The sequence below is a fragment of the Erpetoichthys calabaricus genome, chromosome 5, assembly GCF_900747795.2.
Source record: "Erpetoichthys calabaricus chromosome 5, fErpCal1.3, whole genome shotgun sequence".
Taxonomy (NCBI): Eukaryota; Metazoa; Chordata; class Cladistia; order Polypteriformes; family Polypteridae; genus Erpetoichthys; species Erpetoichthys calabaricus.
Genome location: NC_041398.2, coordinates 169,448,106 through 169,467,289, shown reverse-complemented (window position 1 = coordinate 169,467,289; position 19,184 = coordinate 169,448,106). Strand labels below are relative to the sequence as shown.

General features: G+C 42.3%; 1 protein-coding gene across 2 annotated transcripts in view; it reads left to right on the top strand.

Annotated features, from left to right (window-relative positions):
• The first annotated feature begins 632 nt into the window (after positions 1-632).
• The window catches only part of LOC114652678 (uncharacterized), a 120,475-nt gene continuing 101,923 nt past the window's right edge, over positions 633-19,184 (top strand). Inside the window, exons 1-4 of one of the 2 annotated variants that reach the window (XM_028803011.2) lie at positions 633-692; positions 2,029-2,105; positions 11,802-11,935; positions 18,402-18,516. In XM_028803011.2, the coding sequence (XP_028658844.2) occupies positions 2,083-2,105; positions 11,802-11,935; positions 18,402-18,516 (272 nt within the window). In that variant the 5' untranslated portion in view covers positions 633-692; positions 2,029-2,082. Of the gene's footprint in view, positions 828-2,028; positions 2,106-11,801; positions 11,936-18,401; positions 18,517-19,184 lie in introns of both variants that reach the window. The other variant, XM_028803010.2, reaches the window with a different exon arrangement.

Below are 19,184 nucleotides of genomic sequence, written 5' to 3'. Positions count from 1 at the left end.
CCAAGGCAAACGACACTTAAAGGTTGCATTTACTTATGGCTACCATGCTCACTATTAAATAATACCAGGAAAAGCGGAATGAAAATTATGATGAAAATCATAAAGAACATAAAAACAATACATTATTCCCAAGTAACACACGTAAATGCACGGTACAGTGAAATAAAACAATTAGCAAATCCAATACTGTAATTTGTGAAATTACAACAAAAGACAGAAACTGGGAAATAAAAGTTTGCTTATTTAAGGTAGGAGTCTTTTTGAAAGTAGACTTTCTTGTGGTGATGAAAATCTGCAGCTACTGGAGGCCAACGGCACTGAACTCGAGGACCGCTGAATCAGATTGTGAACCTGGGACTTTTTTGCCATTTGCACCCATTTTCAACTGGTTATAACAACAAGCAATTAAAATAGTGAATGCAGAAGCGTGTAATTAATAAAACAAAGATCTTTAGCAGCAGCAACTGCCTTTTAATTACGATATTAATGCGGAATGAAAAACAGCATTCACCCTCAAGGATCGAACTTCGGTACGACAATCTTAAAATATTCAAGTGCAGAAACTTCTTCTCACGGGTGTATTTTTTGGAGGCCGGATTCACGCGTAACCCGGATGACGCGTTCGTTGTTGCGTTTCCTAGCAACAGGCAGAGCCCTTCACAGTGTACAGGTGCTCTTCTAGGGCGGCTAAGGTAATTCGAATTTCTTAGTTGCTTTCAAGGTAACAACAGTAACTTGCGGCGTTCGTGTCTCTCCCATTTTCAACATATTTCTGGGTAAACAAGAGTTTGTCAATGCAGCACTTTTACAGCGAATTAAGTTATCAGGTAATTCTTTCTTCTACTTTTGTAGCTCAACTGTTTGGGTTACGTAGGTGAGTTCTCGATGGCAGAGTATGCGTTGACACATGATGTGCTGCAGCCTGCTAAGTAGCTCTCGCTACGCAAATGATGATGTCAATGTAGGCAGTTCTGCGGCTGCGTCGTTCAAGCCCATTCATCTTAATCCATAGGATTAAAACCGGTCGTTGTTTAATAAAGAATACGGCTCTTTTTACTGGCTGTGTTCACTTTATTTGTTAGTTATTTTGAATTTTTAAACCGATTGTATTATCTGCAACACTGTCTGGCAGCCCCTCTCATTTTGTTTGGAGACATAGCATGTATTCTGCACAAGAAACTAAGCAGTCTTAATAAAATTAATCCCATTAAATTAAAATTCAGAATCCTTAACCCATGTCAGATGGCCTGGGATGCCCAGTCCAATTTTTGTTGAATGGTTAACTTTAGTGAATCATTGTCGTGGCTCTGAGGCTAGGGATCTGCCCCGGCAATCGGAAGGTTGCCAGTTTGAATCCTGTAAAGAAGTGATTCCACAATGTTGGCCCCTTGAGCAAGACCCTTAACCTGCAATTGCTCTATCCTGGTTATGATGTTAGCTTGCATCCAGCCCTGCAAGCAGGTCCTCCAACTTGCATGGAGAATTTGGGATTGGTGGCAGGATTGGCACCCCAGTGACTGCAAAAAAACCTCACACTGTTTCAGTGTGGTGCTGAGGTGTCAAACATTGCACAACTGCACTTGGGTCCTAATTTTGGATTCTGTGGTGGGCACAGCAACGTGCTAGATCAGTAAATGCTCCCAGCCTACTCCTCCTGTGCTTTATTGTTTACACTGCAGTCCAAAAATTATTGAATTATATTAATGTGAAGGAAGAAAACTGTAAATATCTTGAAAGGCATGTGGCTAGTGCTGCAGCCATTTCACAGTTCAAAGAACATTGATTTAAAAAGCTGGCTTGGCTGCAGTCTGTTTTCAATGAGCAGTGTCTTTGTGGGTTTACCTGGGTGTAGTCTTGCATTTGAAATGTAAATGTTCAGGGTCCTTTTCTAAAATGAGTGGTTTTTTCAAGTGTTTACCCCATTTTGGAGATTGCTTAGTTCTTTCTGTTTTGGTATTTACTTTCTGTTTAATTCTGTGTGGTTTATATTTTGTTTACATTGTTCTGTTTTTTTTTTTACCTTTTCAGTGAAGCTTGCCTTGAGAATCCGAGTTCACTAACGGGCGTCTTTGCACAGATACCATGGACTTTAAGGTATCAGAAAGGTAACTTAAAACTGAATAGTCAATGTTGTTTTCATGGCATTAATGTGGCGAGAACTCAACTTACAGTGTTTTACCTTAAAGGAATACTTCACCCAAAAATTACTCTTTTATATGTTACTCACCCCATGTAGTTTGGTGAAAAAATAAACAACATTTGTGATTGAACAAGGCTGGAGAGTAGCATACAATATAAAAATGTCCATGAAAAACACTTCACATTACTCATTGTGTGTCACAATCCTCATTCCTTTTGCCTACTTAATGAGCTGAACTGATCCAAACCAGGATCCTTCCTGAGATATCCAGATTTTGTGTAGTTGTGCTCTTTAAGTACTTGATCTCCATCATTCAGTCACTCACACATGATAAAACATGAGCATACCCTCTCCAGGATGGGCCTGTCCCTTTTGACAGTGTCTCTCTCCCAGTTCTCTGTAGCTCCACTAAAATTTTTATGCCAAAAATGTTACTTGTAATTTCTGTGGTTTAACATGTTTCTGTAGATAAAATATGATTCACTTGTTCTTGGTTTTTAGCACCATTCCCCAGAATCCAAGCCTTTATAACTATAAGGAGTACAGTACCTTTTTTTTTGACATTGACAGCTGAGTACAGTATATAAAAAAAGTAAATACAAATACAGTAGCCAAGTATTGTAATTGTTGGGAAAATTAAACAGCACTTTATACAAGTAATCAAATACAGATAAATGCAAGTTAGTCAGTAGAGGCCTCATATATAAATGGTGCGTACCCCCAAAAATGATGCATACACCCATTTCCATACTCCCTTTGAAATGTATAAAACTTAAACTTGGCATAAAGCCACACATTTTCATAGCTGCCTCAGACCATGCATATGCATGTTTCTGGTCTGTTTTGCAAATGAGTGGCTCCCAGCATCAAAACACTGCTACTGTTTCTGTGTGCTTTCTCTTTTTTTAGATTCACATCCATGATACCAGCTTTATCAAGCACACCAAAATTATTTTCATATTGCTTACAAATGTAAGGCACTTGATTGTAATCAATCTGTAACAATGTGATGGTGCATGGAATGGGTAAACTATTCCAACTACTGTGGCTGCTTTAGCATTGTTAAAAATCATTGCAAATGGAAGAATTAGAGAGCACATATTTTACAGGTCATACTGATATTGTGTCCCATGATGATGGCTGGCTTCTAAGTCGATTTAGTGTACTGTTAGAATACTAGGATGTATACTTGATATCATTCTAATGATGAAATGCATTAAAGTATATATATTACATCCATCCATTTTCCAACCCGCTGAATCCGAACACAGTGTCACGGGGGTCTGCTGGAGCCAATCTCAGCCAACACAGGGCACAAGGCAGGAACCAATCCCGGGCAGGGTGCCAACCCACCGCAGGACACACACAAACACACCCACACACCAAGCACACACTAGGGCCAATTTAGAATCGCCAATCCACCTAACCTGCATATCTGTGGACTGTGGGAGGAAACCCACGCAGACACGGGAAGAACATGCAAACTCCACGCAGGAAGGACCCAGGAAGCAAACCCAGGTCCCCAGGTCTCCCAACTGCAAGGCAGCAGCGCTACCCACTGCACCACCGTGCCGCCCCATATATATTACATTTTACAGATAAATTAATTTAAATAATGTATACTATATACTGTATATTGTTATTTGTGTTTAATTATTCCATCTGTCCAGAGTTGTGCACGTCCTGGCAAGCATGTGCAAGGCAAGAACAATCCCTGGACGGGGCACCAGCTCATCGCAGGGTGACTATGAGCATACACATACACTAGCATCACCAAATCCCCTAACCTGCATGCCTTTGGAAGCAGTCTAAAGCAGTGGTCCCCAACCCCCGGTCCGCGACCCACTACCGGTCCGCAGCCGTCTGACAGCTGGGCCGCGAGAGAACTGCCGGCAACGGCGACTCACTCAGACTTTTCAGAACGCTTGGCGGGCGGGGCTTTGCAGCGGTGCAGAGAGAGGAGAGAGACCGAGGTGAGAGACTATTACAACAAAAGTATTTTTATGGTCCCAACAGTTTCCCCATATGACATGAGTCTATAGAAATCACGTTACTACGAAGTACATTCAACAGATGCTTTCATTACAATGAAGTGACCTTGAAATGCTTGAACGAATCATCCACAGAGCAGTTAGATCGGTGGTCGCAGCTCAGTTGTACACATTTGCACAATGATCCCCAAACAGAAACATTGTAAAAAAATCTCTTTCTTCGAACTTTCCTCGTACTGTTTTTTTTTGCTGTTTTTGTTGTCTGTGGTTTTCATTGATTCTTTCTGCTTATTTCTTGTCAACATTTGAAAAACATCCATTGGAATTTAACTCATTGTCACCCTCCTATAGAAACGGCAGACACGAAAAAAAGATTGCAGTGTTAATGTTTGTGATGTGCAATCTGTTGGATTGGCAAATGTAAAGCATATGTCTTTGTTATATGCAAAAAAAGAAGAAAAATCTCAGATTGCAAACGTATGCGAACTGCTTAATAACTTTAATAATAATAGAAATGTTATGTAAATTGTGTATAAAACTGCCCCCCCCAACCAACGAAGCCCCCAAGCCCAACCCCCCACCGGTCCGTGGAAAAATTTGCATCCAATAAAGTGGTCCTTGCTGTCAAAAAGGTTGGGGACCACTGGTTTAAAGGATGTAGAGGAAACCCACCAGGTAAAACCTAGAAACTCTAGGCAGGGAACACCCAGGATGCCCCACACCCCCCCTTACCTCAAAGCAGCAGCACTACTGCTGCATCACTGTGCTCCCTCATATTTAATACATTTCATCATGAAAATAATATCAAATATACAGTACATCTTGGTATTCTAAAATGTTCAGAGAGCTGTAATATCATGAATGAAACCTATTCCTGTTGGCATAGGAGGAAACCCGTTTCAGTAGCACATAACAATTAACAAGCTCCAGTAAATTAAACATCAATTTTAAGATGAAGCTTGCAATGTCTAGTTTAATGACAAAATAAACTACAAGATTAAAGTGGACATAGAGCCTTTTTTTTTTTTCTTCACTGTGTCCCTATTTTTATTTATTTTTTTTCTTCTTTGTGGCCCTTGTCAGAAAAACGACCATAAGACATCGAGAAGGTTTGGGGCTGCCACCCATATAATTGTTCTCGGCTGCAAAACTGATTAAATAATAGAGACATGCTCATTCAACAGAGTCCAAAACAGAACTGACTCCCATGAAGCAAGATGGCAGCTTTAATGGCCAGTAGCGGAAGTGATGTCATCAATACCGGAACCAGAAGTGACGTCAGTGGCTGCCCCAGAGCCGGGCGGGATTTCCCTAGAATGGTATGCAAAAGATTGAGAGGGAAAATTAGTGCACTTCACCACCCCCTGGTCTGGCATGGAATCACATGTATTTAAGCCCTTTAGCTATCTCCTAAACACACGTGTGTGACAGGGCCCCCCCCTTAGCCCAGACCCGTCGGGTCAGACATTCTGCACCAAGAGGTCGTGAACGCGGGAGAGAGCATCGGCGTTGGCATGTAGAGAACCCTTCCGATGAATGAGCGAAAACTTATAATGTTGCAGATTGAGGAACCATCTCGTGACTCGCGGGTTAGACTCCTTGTGCAGGGCCATCCACTGTAAAGGTGCATGAGGTAGTACCTCAACTGTGTAATTACCCACTTAATCGCAAGAGCCTCTCTCTCCACTGCCGCATATCTGGTCTCCCGATCCAGCAGTTTCCGGCTCAGGAACATGACGGGGTGTTCAGCACCATCGACACTTTGGCTCAGCACTGCCCCTAGGCCTGTGTCCGAAGCGTCCGTCTGGAGGATAAAAGGCCGTGAAAAGTCAGGCACCTTTAAAATGGGTGCCGACGTCAGGGCCCTTTTTAAGTCACTGAAGGTTGCCTCAGTCATATCAGTCCATACCACAGTGTTAGGAGTCCTCTTCTTTGTTAAATTGGTCAAGGGCATGGCTCTCTCCGAAAAGCGTGGTACAATCCCAGAAATGCCTGGACCTGCCGCTTGGTTCGTGGACGGGGCCATGTCAAAATGGCTTCTATTTTAGAGCACTGAGGCTTCACTGTACCACAACCCACCAGGTAGCCCAAATATTTGGCTTCCTCCAATCCAAAGAAACATTTCTTTGGATTGATTTGAAGACCGGCTTCACCCAGCGTCCGCAATACCGCTCCGACGTACTGTAGGTGTTCCTTCCAGGTGCTGGAATAGATGACAATGTCATCCAGGTAGGCAGCACTATACGTGTTTTGGGGGTGGAGCACTTTGTCCACCAGACGCTGGAAAGTTGCAGGAGCCCCATGTAACCCAAATGGAAGGACACGATACTGCCAGTGCCCACTAGGGGTGCTAAATGCGGTTTTACCCTTTGCGGAGTCCGTTAAAGGAACCTGCCAGTACCCTTTGGTCATGTCAAGTGTGGTCAGGTATTCTGCCTGTCCAAGCCTTTCAAGGAGGTCGTCCACTTGAGGCATTGGATAAGCATCAAATTGTGGGACCTGATTAAGCCGACGGAAGTCATTGCAAAATCTCCAACTCCCGTCCGGCTTAGGGACCAAGACAATTGGGCTGGACCAGGGACTATGACTCTCCTCTATGACTCCTAGGTCCAGCATGCACTTGATTTCCAGTTGCACTTCAGCTTTCTTTGCCTCAGGAAGTCGATAGGGCCGTTCTCGGAATATGACCCCAGGTTCAGTCATAATATCATGGGCAACCAGAGAGGTCCTTCCTGGGATTTCGCCCACCACCTCTGGGACGGACGAGATAACTGCTTCTAGCTCTCGCCTCTGTCAGTTATTCAAATTAGACCCAAAGTTAAGTGTGTTACTTTGAGCAAAGAAGGAGCGGGGCTGGCCGGAGGTGGGATCAGGGTCCCTTTCCTTCCATGGTTTCAGCAGATTCACGTGATATATCCACTCACTCAGTCGACAATTGGGTTGTTTCACCAAATATTCGACAAGTCCCTTTCTCTGTTTAACTTCGTATGACCCTTGCCAATGGGCAAGTAGTTTAGAGTGGGAGGTGGGAACTAATACCATGACCCGATCCCCCGGCTGGAACTCCCGAAGTGCTGTGCCATGGTCATAATAGTGGGCCTGTGCTGCTTGCGCCTCTCATGTGATTTTTTTAATATGGGCCGAATTTTCTCAAATCTATCGCATAACTGCGCGATATATTCCAAAATATTAGTCGAGGGAAGAGCCTCTCCTTCCCAACCTTCTTTTAAAATGTTCAATATGCCCCGGTGTTGTCGTCCATATAATAATTCAAAGGGTGAGAACCCCGTTGAGGGACTTCCCTGTAGGCAAAGAGTACGAGGGGGAGGAGTTGATCCCAATTCCTCCCATTCCCGCTGACCACCTTGTGAAGCATCTGTTTGAAAGTCTGATTAAATCTCTCTACTAAACCATCGGTTTGAGGATGATACACCGCGGTTTTCAGGTGCTTTATTTTAAGAAACTTGGCCGTTTCCTTGAACGTCTCCGAGGTAAACGGCGTCCCTTGGTCTGTAAGGACTTCTTTAGGGAGCCCAACTCGCGCAAAGACTCCCATTAGTTCCCATGCGATGGCTTTAGAATTAGCTGAGCGCAACGGAACAGCTTCTGGATATCAGGTCGCATAATCTACGAGGACTAATATATATTTATGTCCTTGGGCCGAGGGTTCCAGGGGTCCTACTATGTCGACCCCGATTCTTTCAAAGGGGACATCAATTAAGGGAAGGGGAACGAGAGGAGCACGGCCCCTCCTAGGAATTTGCCGCAGCTGACATTCCGGGCATGAAATACAGAAGTGGCGAACCTCCTCGTTAATTCCCGGCCAATAGAAACGGAGCTTAATATGCTGTAATGTTTTCTCGGTGCCCAAGTGGCCTCCTAGGTGATGAGCATGTGCTAACTCACAAACTTGCCACCGGAAAGTTCAACAACTTCCGCACCCCCCCCTCGTGCTCACTGACCCGATATAATAAATCATTTTCTATCACAAAGTGGGGTCCTTGTGGCATGGGCTGAATGGTGCGTTGGCCGTTGACGAGGACTACTACATTCTTAGCAAACTTAAAGGAATCGTCATTCCATTGTTCCCTTTTAAATGATGCCGGTGTTTGTCTGAATTGAAAGCTCAGATCTGAGAGAGGGTCTGGACTGACCTCAAGGGGCGGAGAGTCCTCCCGCTCTGGCGAGATGCGGACTGATGACGTATTAGTCCGCGACGGTCCGGGAAGTTCCCCATCCTCCTCGTGGTTTCCCATACCTCTCTCCACTGGCTGCGTACACGGTGTGGAGACAACCTGAGATGGTGGATTCCCGTCTGTTACTAGGCCCAATTTCGAATAAGGCGAAATCAGTACTTCACCGCTTTTAATGTCAGACCAGTCCCGCCAGAGTATCACAGCGCACGGTGGATTTGGAAGGACCTCTACAGTTAGTTTTTTTGAGTGATCCTCCATGGCAGATTAAACATCGGGCGGAGTTATATGAGTGGACATCTCCGTGTACACAGGTAAGTCTGGTCTTTGTTTTTAACCACTGTCGCGGTAGTACGTATCGGCGATCAACAATAGAAATGTTGCTGCCGGAATCAAATAGGGCTTCCACCTTGTAACCATTTACAATGACCTCTCCCTTATGAGCCATTAACAAGGGGTTTGAAAGTGCACACAATCCATCCCTCTCTCTCCATTTACATTCCGCCTCGCCTCCGAGCGAGGACCATGTCTGTGGAATTGGGGACTCCAGTGCAAACGCCGGTTTATGTAGAGAGGGCAGTTTAAGAGGGACGTAATCTCTACGGCGTCCACTTAAGGACCGTTCTGCTCTCCCAAATTGCGAGGCTGCCCTAGTTGTTTCAATGAGCTCGTTTACATTCGAAAATTCTCCCCAGACCGGCTGGGTGAAATGCTCTGGCACGCTATTTATGAGTAGAAAACAGGCCACTTTTTTCACTAATTGGAAGGTGGTGCATTCAGCGGGCCTTAACCAGCCTGCCACCTCTTCCCAGAGAACGTCAAGTTGTTCTCAGGTAGACCGTTCAGGGTCAAACCTCCAGTTTTGCACTTTCCTCACCTGCTGGTCTGGGGAATGTCCACTTTCCTCTGGGACCTTAGCTCCAGTGGGAAGGACAACTCTCTCCTCCGAGAGAGCATAATAAGTCCCCATCGTTTCCCCCATAGAGACCAGCCCACGTCTGTGTGTCCCATCGACACTTTCCCTATTTAATTTAGGTGACCCGGAGATAGACAAAGGAAGCAGAGTCTGCACCGGTTCTTTCCGAAATCCGAGACGCACTCCCCACCCGAAAGCTCGGCCCAGGTACTCTCCCACCTGGACATGATTCAGGTCCGGTCCCGTTCTCTTCAGGGTTTTCTCCATCCTGCCGACTACGCCACTGTCAGAAAAACGACCATAAGACATCAAGAAGGTTTGGGGCAGCCACCCATATAATTGTTCTCGGCTGCAAAACTGATTAAATAATAGAGACATGCTCATTCAACAGAGTCCAAAACAAAACTGACTCCAATGAAGCAAGATGGCAGCTTTAAAGGCCAGTAGCGGAAGTGATGTCATCAATACCAGAACCAGAAGTGACGTCAGTGACTGCCCCAGAGCCGGGCGGGATTTCCCTAGAATGGTCTGCAAAAGATCGAGAGGGAAAATTAGTGCACTTCGCCACCCCCTGGTCTGGCATGGAATCACATGTATTTAAGCACTTTAGCTGTCTCCTAAACACACGTGTGTGACACCCTAATACACTTCCTTGTGACACTCAAGTGGTGGGTGGCGATTTGCCTTTTCATTGCGACTTTGATATCTGCCCACTTCTTTTTTTTATTTCTGGCACTGGGCAACTTTCTGAACTTTTGAGTGCCTTCGCCATGCTGTGCCACCCCATCAGTTTCCTTTTATTGCTTATATACCACTACTTAAGCCACCAAATAGTACATTTTTTCATTGCTTCCACTTCACTGAGCAAAGCCTTCATTTTGCTGAAATTCTTTTTCACACATGCTTTTGTCATTGTCTTTAAAGAAAACACTGAACAGAAGGGGCTATTTATATTGATTTTTGGTTCTGTAGGCGTGTGCATATGCATTAAATTTCTTGTTGATTGGAATTTATAAAGGGAAAGTGCGTGGAACTTAGCTTGCATACAGTTTTATGTATCTGAATTTTTTTGTGCATACACACATTCCTAGTTTTGTCTGCACGCTCAGTTTTAGTGTGAATTCTACACATCATGTTATACATGGTGCCTTAGGTGTTTGAACTATGCTTAGATGACCAAGGCAAACTTATTACCCTAAGTTCTTGTCAATAAGCCGCGGCTTATCTAAGGAAAAAAGTTGTGAAAATGAAAAAATAGAATATCGGCTTATACATAAGTCCGGCTTATACATCCATCGCGGGGGTTGCGTTCCAGAGCCACCCGCGAAATAAGAATATCCGCGAAGTAGAAACCATATGTTTATATGGTTATTTTTATATTGTCATGCTTGGGTCACAGATTTGCGCAGAAACACAGGAGGTTGTAGAGAGACAGGAACGTTATTCAAACACTGCATACAAACATTTGTCTCTTTTTCAAAAGTTTAAACTGTGCTCCATGACAAGACAGAGATGACAGTTCCGTCTCACAATTAAAAGAATGCAAACATATCTTCCTCTTCAAAGCAGTGAAGCAAACAAATCAATATGTCTGTTTGGCTTTTAAGTATGCGAAGCACCGCGGCACAAAGCTGTTGAAGGCGGCAGCTCACACCCCCTCCGTCAGGAGCAGACAAAGAGAGAGAGAGGGAGAGTTTGTTTTTCAGTCAAAAATCAATACGTGCCCTTCGAGCTTTTAAGTATGCGAAGCACTGTGCAGCATGTCTTTTCAGGAATCAGCTTTACAAAAGATAGCAACGTGAAGATAATCTTTCAGCATTTTTAGACGAGCGTCCGTATCGTCTAGGTGTGCAAACAGCCCCCCTGCTCAATCCCCATACGTCAGGATCACAGATAGTCAGCGCAAGAGAGAGAGAACAGTAAGCCGGGTAGCTTCTCAGCCATCTGCCAATAGCGTCCCTTGTATGAAATCAACTGGGCAAACCAACTGAGGAAGCATGTACCAGAAATTAAAAGACCCATTGTCCGCAGAAATCCGCGATATATATTTAAATATGCTTACATATAAAATCACAATTTAAATGCCCGCTACGCGCTCGTGTTGACTCGGCGACGCCCAGAGCAGAAAGAACGCGCTCCGGCCGCTCCAACCGCGCCATGTGGGGAGTGAGAGAGACGGCAATATCTCACACTCTCTCCCCCCTTAAAGAAATTAAATGGGCGCGAGTGAGACCACTGACCTCCCTCCCTTCTATTAGTTATAGGTTATAGTACGTTCGGATTATCCATGAGTCCGGCTTATCTATGATACGATTTTATTTTAAAAATTCGTATGATTTTTGGTCTCCGGCTAATACATGAGTCCGGCTTATAGACAAGAACTTAGGGTACTTGTGGAAATTGTATCAAGTAAAGACCTTTGCTGCAACAAAACCTGTTGCGCATAATAATAAGGAAAAGTTATCTGTAGAAGGATTCAGTATTGTATTCCAATATTGAAATAATGTTTTGTAGCATCATTTTACTCTTAGAATTTGAACAAATTATTCATGTTTTTATAGGAAAAAATCATCACAAGAGCCCAAGACTATCGAAAATTATATGAATGGCAAATTGCTAAGAAGAGAAGTAGCAGAACAATATGGAACATTTTCTGTAGAAAAAATAAAAGAATTTGAAAAAGAGCTAAACAAAGGTCAGTAAACATTCATACATTCATCCATTTTCTGACCCACTTAATCCACTTCATGATTAGTAAGTATTCCCTTCCGTAGACTTTTAAAAAAAGTACAGTGGAACCTCTAGATACGAGTTTAATTCGTTCCAGAACTGAGCTTGTATAGCGAATTTCTCGTATCTAGAACAAACTTCCCCATTGAAAATAATGGAAATCCAGTTAATCCGTTCTGCACCCCAAATATATTAACATAAAAATCAATTTTCCTAACAAATAACACTGATAAATTATATATACTGTAGTCTACCTTTAATAAATAACACTGGTAAATAATATAACTGATTATTAAAAGAATCAAAACAGGTGTCCAAAGTGCAGTAGAGCATTCAATAAATCTTTAAATAAATAATCCTTAAAACAGTTGTGAAGTGGAGGTTTAAAATACACAAGAATAACAATCCTTTAACACGAGGTTAAAACGTCAAAAGGATGCCGTCTTTAAAAAACAGATGACAATCGCCGGTGCTTCTTCTCTGTTAGCGTCTCACCTGCGGGCTCTGCAACAGGCGAGACACTCTTAATGCAGCTGACCTTCTCTACACCGTCCTGCTTCAGCTGTTTGGCTCGCCTGTTCAGCTACACGCGAGCCTGCTCTCCTGCCTCTCTCTCTCTCTCTCTCTCTCTCTCTCTCTCTCTCTCTCTCTCTCTCTCTCTCTCTCTCTTCTTTTACTTTTTCTCCCCCTTAACTGGCTCGCGCTTCTCTATATATGCGGGGAGGACATGGCAGCTGCAGCCCATCAGCCACAGGAACAATCATGGATGTGGGCAGTTTCCCACCTGTGCACTTAAGTGAGAAACGCAGACACCGCAGATCGCGGCTCGCAACTGCTACCACGCCCCCTTGCTAAGCCGCGAGCTATACCCACAGCCCAGCTCGTGGCTCGTTACGCGAGCCAATGCTCGTATTTAGAGCTGAATTTTTCGCTCATACTTTCCTCGTATTTTGAATTTCTCGTATACAGAGGTGCTCGTATCTCGAGGTTCCACTGTATTAGATTTAAGCAGAGTAACAATTTTAATATTGTCCTCTTTAATTAGATATATGTCACACTGGCTTTTTGTTTCAATTCTTTTCTTAATTCCTTCATTATTACAATGTTAATTCCAATCATCAGCAAGGGTAATTTTCAGAAAACTTTTTTTTTTTTATATATATAACAACTAAGCAATTTATAAAAGGCCCATCCTTTGCTCGTACTGGAAAAATGCACAATTACTAAGCATATTGGATAATTCAATTGGCATAGGGCAGCATAGTAGCATATGTAATGCTGCTGCCTCAAAGATTCATACCTACTGAATTCAGATACTGTGCCTCATTATGTGCATGAATTCCCTTCAACATCCCTAAAGTTGTGTAGGTAAGGTAAATTGAGGTTTCAAAATTAGATTATGTGTGGGTGACCCCTAAGCAGGTTTGAAAATATGCTTCCAAAGCCAGTCTCCATTGCTATTGTCTAGTCTGTCTAGGTTTTTCTAGTCTATGCCCACCACTATATTAACATCTTATCCGATCCTTGCGCTTCATCTTGCAGGTAGTCAGCCCAAAAAGACTGCTCCATATTTTCATTTCGGGCTTGGTCTGGCTGGGTTATGTAGGTTTCCTGACTACCAGGCACTTATTGGTGGATGTCATCCCCAGGCCTGGCTCCAGAAGTGGAGAAGATCAAATTGCTCTCTCTTGTGAGAAGAGAACAACTGCCCTGGATGGAGGAGTTAAAGTATCTTAAGGTCTTCTTCACTAGTGATGGAAAAAGGGAACATGAGTTCAACAAGCAGTTTAGAGTGGTATCAGCTGTTCTACAAACACTGTACTGGCTCATGGTGGTGAATTAGTTGCTGATTCTAAAGGCAAAACCCTCGATGTGCCGGTTGATCTACATCTGTGTTGTCCCCTGTGGTCATGAGCTGTGGGTAATGACCAAAAGAATGAGATTGTAAGTTCAAGTGGCAGAAATTAGGTTTCTTTACAGGGTGGCTGGGCTAACACTACACAATAGGGTGAGAAGCTCAGGGCTTCAGGAAAGCCTCAGGGTAGAGTTGCTGCTCCTCTGGATTAAGAGGAGCCAGTTGAGGTGGTTTTATGCATGTTGTGATGATGCCCTCCTAGGTTTACTCACCTGTTCTGGGCATGTCACACAGAGACCTTGTGGGAAAGGCAGGTGATGATAGAGAAATTATAACTCTTAACTGGCTGGAATCTATATCTGGGAAAGAGGAAGCTGGACTAACCTGCTTTGCCTACTGCTGCCGTGACCCTCGCTGGGAAAAGTGTTTGAGAAGAAATTAGCATGTTTTCCAACATATAGTGTATGTTCAAGATAATTTAGCCACATTATGAATTAACTGTATCATTCTCACTTTATGTGCAAATAAATGTATCTGCATTTGTTTTTATTATTATAAAATGTGCTTACAAAAATCTTTTCATTGTTTCTCCATCAATTACTTTTTTCTCTTGTGTGATGAATTCACCTCCATTTTGAAGGCTAATTAAAGCGCTATTCTACATCCGTTCAGAGTTATTTATCTTATTGCTGTTTTAATATTAGGCATGTTTTAGAAAGATCCTCTAAAGCCTTATTAATTGTTTATTCTGAGTACAGTATGTGATAGCAGCCAGTCTTCCTTCAACTTTGACCTATATTTTGATTTAATCTGAAAATATATCGATGAATACTTCAATGGAGGCGAACAAAAGATTAAGGAAGTCATAGTGTACATGGTCATCTGCTTGTTAGGTTTGTTGCAAGTATTCATCATTCATCTTTCCAGGAGCTCTTGTGATTTAATGAGTGATAATAGAACCCAGGTACACTAACATCATGTGCGCAAGCTAAAGAGCTATTTGTTCACTGCACACAATAATGCTTGGGTTAACAATTAATTTGGAAAAATGTCAAGCTTCACACAGTGGGTCTGCTGCAGGGGAAACTACTGTCTTTGAAGTTCTGGTTTGAGCACTTTAAGTACTAGAGCAAACTGCTTGCCAAAGAAATATTGTTTGCATGTTTTAAAATCTCAAATATTCATGATTTCCTTACAAGATGTAACATTTTGAAAAACAATTTAGGGTTGGAATTAGGGGTTAGTTCATAAATGTACAATTTGTTTATGTTACTCAAATTTCTATTACATTGTCTTAATTCTATAAAATCTTAGCTGTGCCAAAGCAAATATGCTCCTTCCCCTGTTTCCCTCCAGCGGGGAGGCGTCCTGGCCAGCAAAGGGCCCTGGCTGTATGTGAGGGCACTCTGTAGAATTGTTTCTTTTCTAAATTGTTGACATTTCAAGACCAGTGTCCGTGTTTATTATGTGTCTTACAGATCTTACAGGGATATGTGGTATCCGGGGTGAACTTCTCCAGGCTGGTGGTAAGGCTGTCCTCCTGGCATTGCAAGCAATGTTTGCTTCCATTTGGGAGACTGGCATCATCCCAACTGACTGGAAAACGGGACTTGTCGTCCCTATCTGGAAAGGGAAGGGTGATCGCCTGGATTGCAACAACTACAGGGGGATAACAATGCTCTCGGTGCGGGTAAGGTCCTTGCTAGGGTCGTCCTCAGTAGGATCTGTGATCACTTGCTCACCCACCAGCGACCGGAACAGTCTGGTTTTACACCTAAGAAGTCTTCTACCATCGACCACATCCTGGCACTGAGGGTTCTCATGGAGCACAAATGCGAATATCAGCAGAGTTTCTTTGCAGCCTTTGTCGATTTTCGTAAAGTGTTTGACTCAGTTGATCGAGCTGCCCTGTGGGACATCCTGAGGGTTCGCGGGATCCCCTCGAGGTTGCTGGATATAATGGCCGGCCTGCACACTTCTATTTTGAGTGCTGCGCAAAGTGGAGGCAGAACCTCTTTGTTTTTCCCAGTTGATTCTGGGGTGTGTCAGGAGTGTGTTCTTGCTCCTACTCTGTTCAATGCTTGCATGGACTTGGTGTTGGGCAAGGTCGTGGGGTCCAGCGGGTGTGGGGCATCTGTTGCTGAAGAAAGATTCATGGATCTTGACTTTGCTGTGATCTTCATGGACTCAATGGATACTCTGATCGGGGTGCTCAAGAGACTGTGAGGAGTCTTGAGTGTCTGGGCTTGTGAGTGTCATGGATAAAAAGCAAGAGCCAGGCCTTTAATGACCTCTTGGGCACAGCCATCAGAAGTGTGTCTGCTTGCGGAGAGAGTGTCGACCTTGTTGAGAGGTTTACTTACCTTGGCAGTGACATTCATGTCTCTGGTGACTCTTCCTATGAAGTCAGTAGACGGATTGGGAGAGCATGGGGGGTCATGAGGTCGCTAGAAAGGGGTGTGTGGCATTCCCTATATCTATGCAAAAGGACGAAGGTCCAAGACTTTAGTGTACTGGTGCTTACTGTCTTGCTATATGGTTGTGAGACATGGACACTATCCGGAGGGTGGGACTGGACCGTGTGACTGCCTGGGATGTTGCAACCAGGATCCCGAGTTGTTTCACCTAATAGTGGGTGTAGCAAAGCACTATACCGGTGCATGCTCCCCAACTTGACTTGACTTACAGTAAGAAAGCACTCATAACTGGCTCAGAAATGTCAGCATGATGCAAATTTAGTCCTAGTCTAAGGAGTAAAAAACATTTTATCAGTTTTCCTAATTTAGGAAAGTACTCCTAATTTCAACAGGATTTAGGAGACCTTGTGAACTGCCCTAGCTTACTAGGAGTTGCCAGAAGATAGCATTCAGGCAGAGATTGACAGGCACATCCTGGGAAAGGCTGAATGTTTTGGAAGTGCTGCACAACAATGAACTCAAAAAGGCATAAGTTTGACACTGAATTATATTTGTAACTAAGTAACTAACTGAAATGAAAACCACCATTTTTTGGCATCTTGTGTGGTTTTCAAACGATGTAGTGTGCAAATGTAATCGATAATTAGTATTTCATTATGATTTATGCTTTTACTGGTTCTTGTATGTTCATGGCTTAACATCCAAGTTCTGTCTTAGAAGACATCAAACGATCCAGCCTTTGGTCATTTTCTCAAAACCAAACCACATGGACACAGCTGGAGTGATTAAAATCTGAGCCACTGACAAGAAATTTATCTCTGTAGTAGAGACTTTTGTTTGATTTTGCCTTCACAATAGTTTGTTTTAAGATGTTACATTACCATTAAAAGCTAAGTGAAGTGCTTTTTTCTCTTCTAATGTTCTCATGTTTTGTTCTTCACTGCCTGTTTTTAGGTATGTGGGTGTTTTTGGTATAGTATAAAGCTGGAGATAAAAGAACCTATCTATCAAAGCTTGTTTCTTCAGCAAAATGAAAACACCATGGGTTGTTATTAGTGACAATAGAAAATTGGATGTTAAATCTTTTTTTTTTTTCTTTCTATAAAAGTTTGTGTTTCGCAATGATTGTTGGAGGAAATAAGGTATTTTTCTCTTTTCTCATGCGTGTGTATGTGTGTGTTTGTTTTTCTTTTAAATGTCGACTGTTGGCAGATTTGTTTTAATTTAAAGTGCTATTTTTGAATTCTTAATTCAGGTGATGTTTCTTCAACTGATGCTACTGGGCTTTTTAGTTCATGTATCATAACTAAACATCCTTGTGACTATAGTATAGAATACTAACAGGTTATATTTAATAATAATTGATAAAACACATCTTATTTGTTAGGGGAGTTATAAAAGCAGTTTATATCGAAAACAAATATTTATTTTAATGATGTTAACCTCCTTTTAGTGCTTTGTTTATTATGAGTAGTAATATATATAAAAAAGAAATCTGTGGAGATTAACTTAATATGGATTATATTATAACCTTAACTTTTATTTTTAATATTCTTCTTTCTTTTATCTGGTTCACATATCCTGTACAAACATTGTGTTTTTTGTTCTCAGACATCTAGGAATAGAAAACATAGGTATAATTTATATGACTAAACATAATCTGAAAACTGCTAAATTCAGTGCATTTACTGAAGTGAAATGTCCAAGATTAATGAGCTATATCTAGCTAAGTGAGTACATTGGGCAGCTTTTATTAATGGTTTAAAGCAATTATCACTGTAATTGATCTATTTTCAATTTTTGAAATTGTTTACATAATAGATGTAAGTTACCATGAATAGAAATTGCATAACGTGTTTTGCTAAGATAATAGCTTAATGTGCTAAAAACCCATACCAAAAATTGTATCCATTTTTATAATCCCTTGTTTTTTTTCTTCTTTTTATTGCTTTTAAATAATACTTAAATGCAGGCATGAATAAGACTTCTGTTTACTTTTCAAAACAAGCTGTTTGACAGAAGCAGAAAAATGCCTGCAGTTTATATTATTTAAAGATGCTAACACAATAATAATTGTCCTTTTGCCATGTTGCATGAATTAGTATGTCTTTCATTATTTTCAATCATGTGGTCTGTATCGTATTTTTTTCCTCATGCAGGTGGCAATAGGGATGCTTCTGCTGCAAGCCCTAAACAGAGACTGATTGATGATCTTCTGGCAAGGCGAAAAATTGTTCAGTTTGACAAAGAAATGAACGAAGTTAGTGATGAGAGGTCAGTAAAATTTAAGGTGATAATAAGGTGTCTGGTTTGCAGAGATAAAAGAGGAAAGTTTACTGCTCCTCGCCACTCCCTGGCCTGAATCTATACTAATAAAAGGCAAAGCCCTCACTGACTGACTGACTCACTCACTCACTCACTCACTCATCACTAATTCTCCAACTTCCCGTGTAGGTAGAAGGCTGAAATTTGGCAGGCTCATTCCTTACAGCTTACTTACAAAAGTTAGGCAGGTTTCATTTCGAAATTCTATGCATAATGGTCATAACTGGAACCTCTTTTTTGTCCATATACTGTAATGGAAGGCAGCAAGATGGCCGTAGGAGACGGAGTTGCGTGTTGCGTCATCACGCCTCCCACGTAATCACGTGAACTGACTGTGAACCCAGTACGTAGAAAAGGAGGAGCCCTAAAGAGCGCTGAAGAAAACATTCATTACACAATTGACAAGGCAGCGAAACAATAAGAAGCGAGTGAGTGACGCATACAAGCATCTTCATAAGACACGAGGTATAAAAAAAGCACGGTGTAAACCGTAAGTTTAAATTAAGTTTATAGAAACGCTGCCGTTTGCAATACCATATTCGCGAGATACAAGTTTAATGAGAAGACACGAGGTATAAAAAAGCACGGTGTAAACCGTAACCTTAAATTAACTTTAT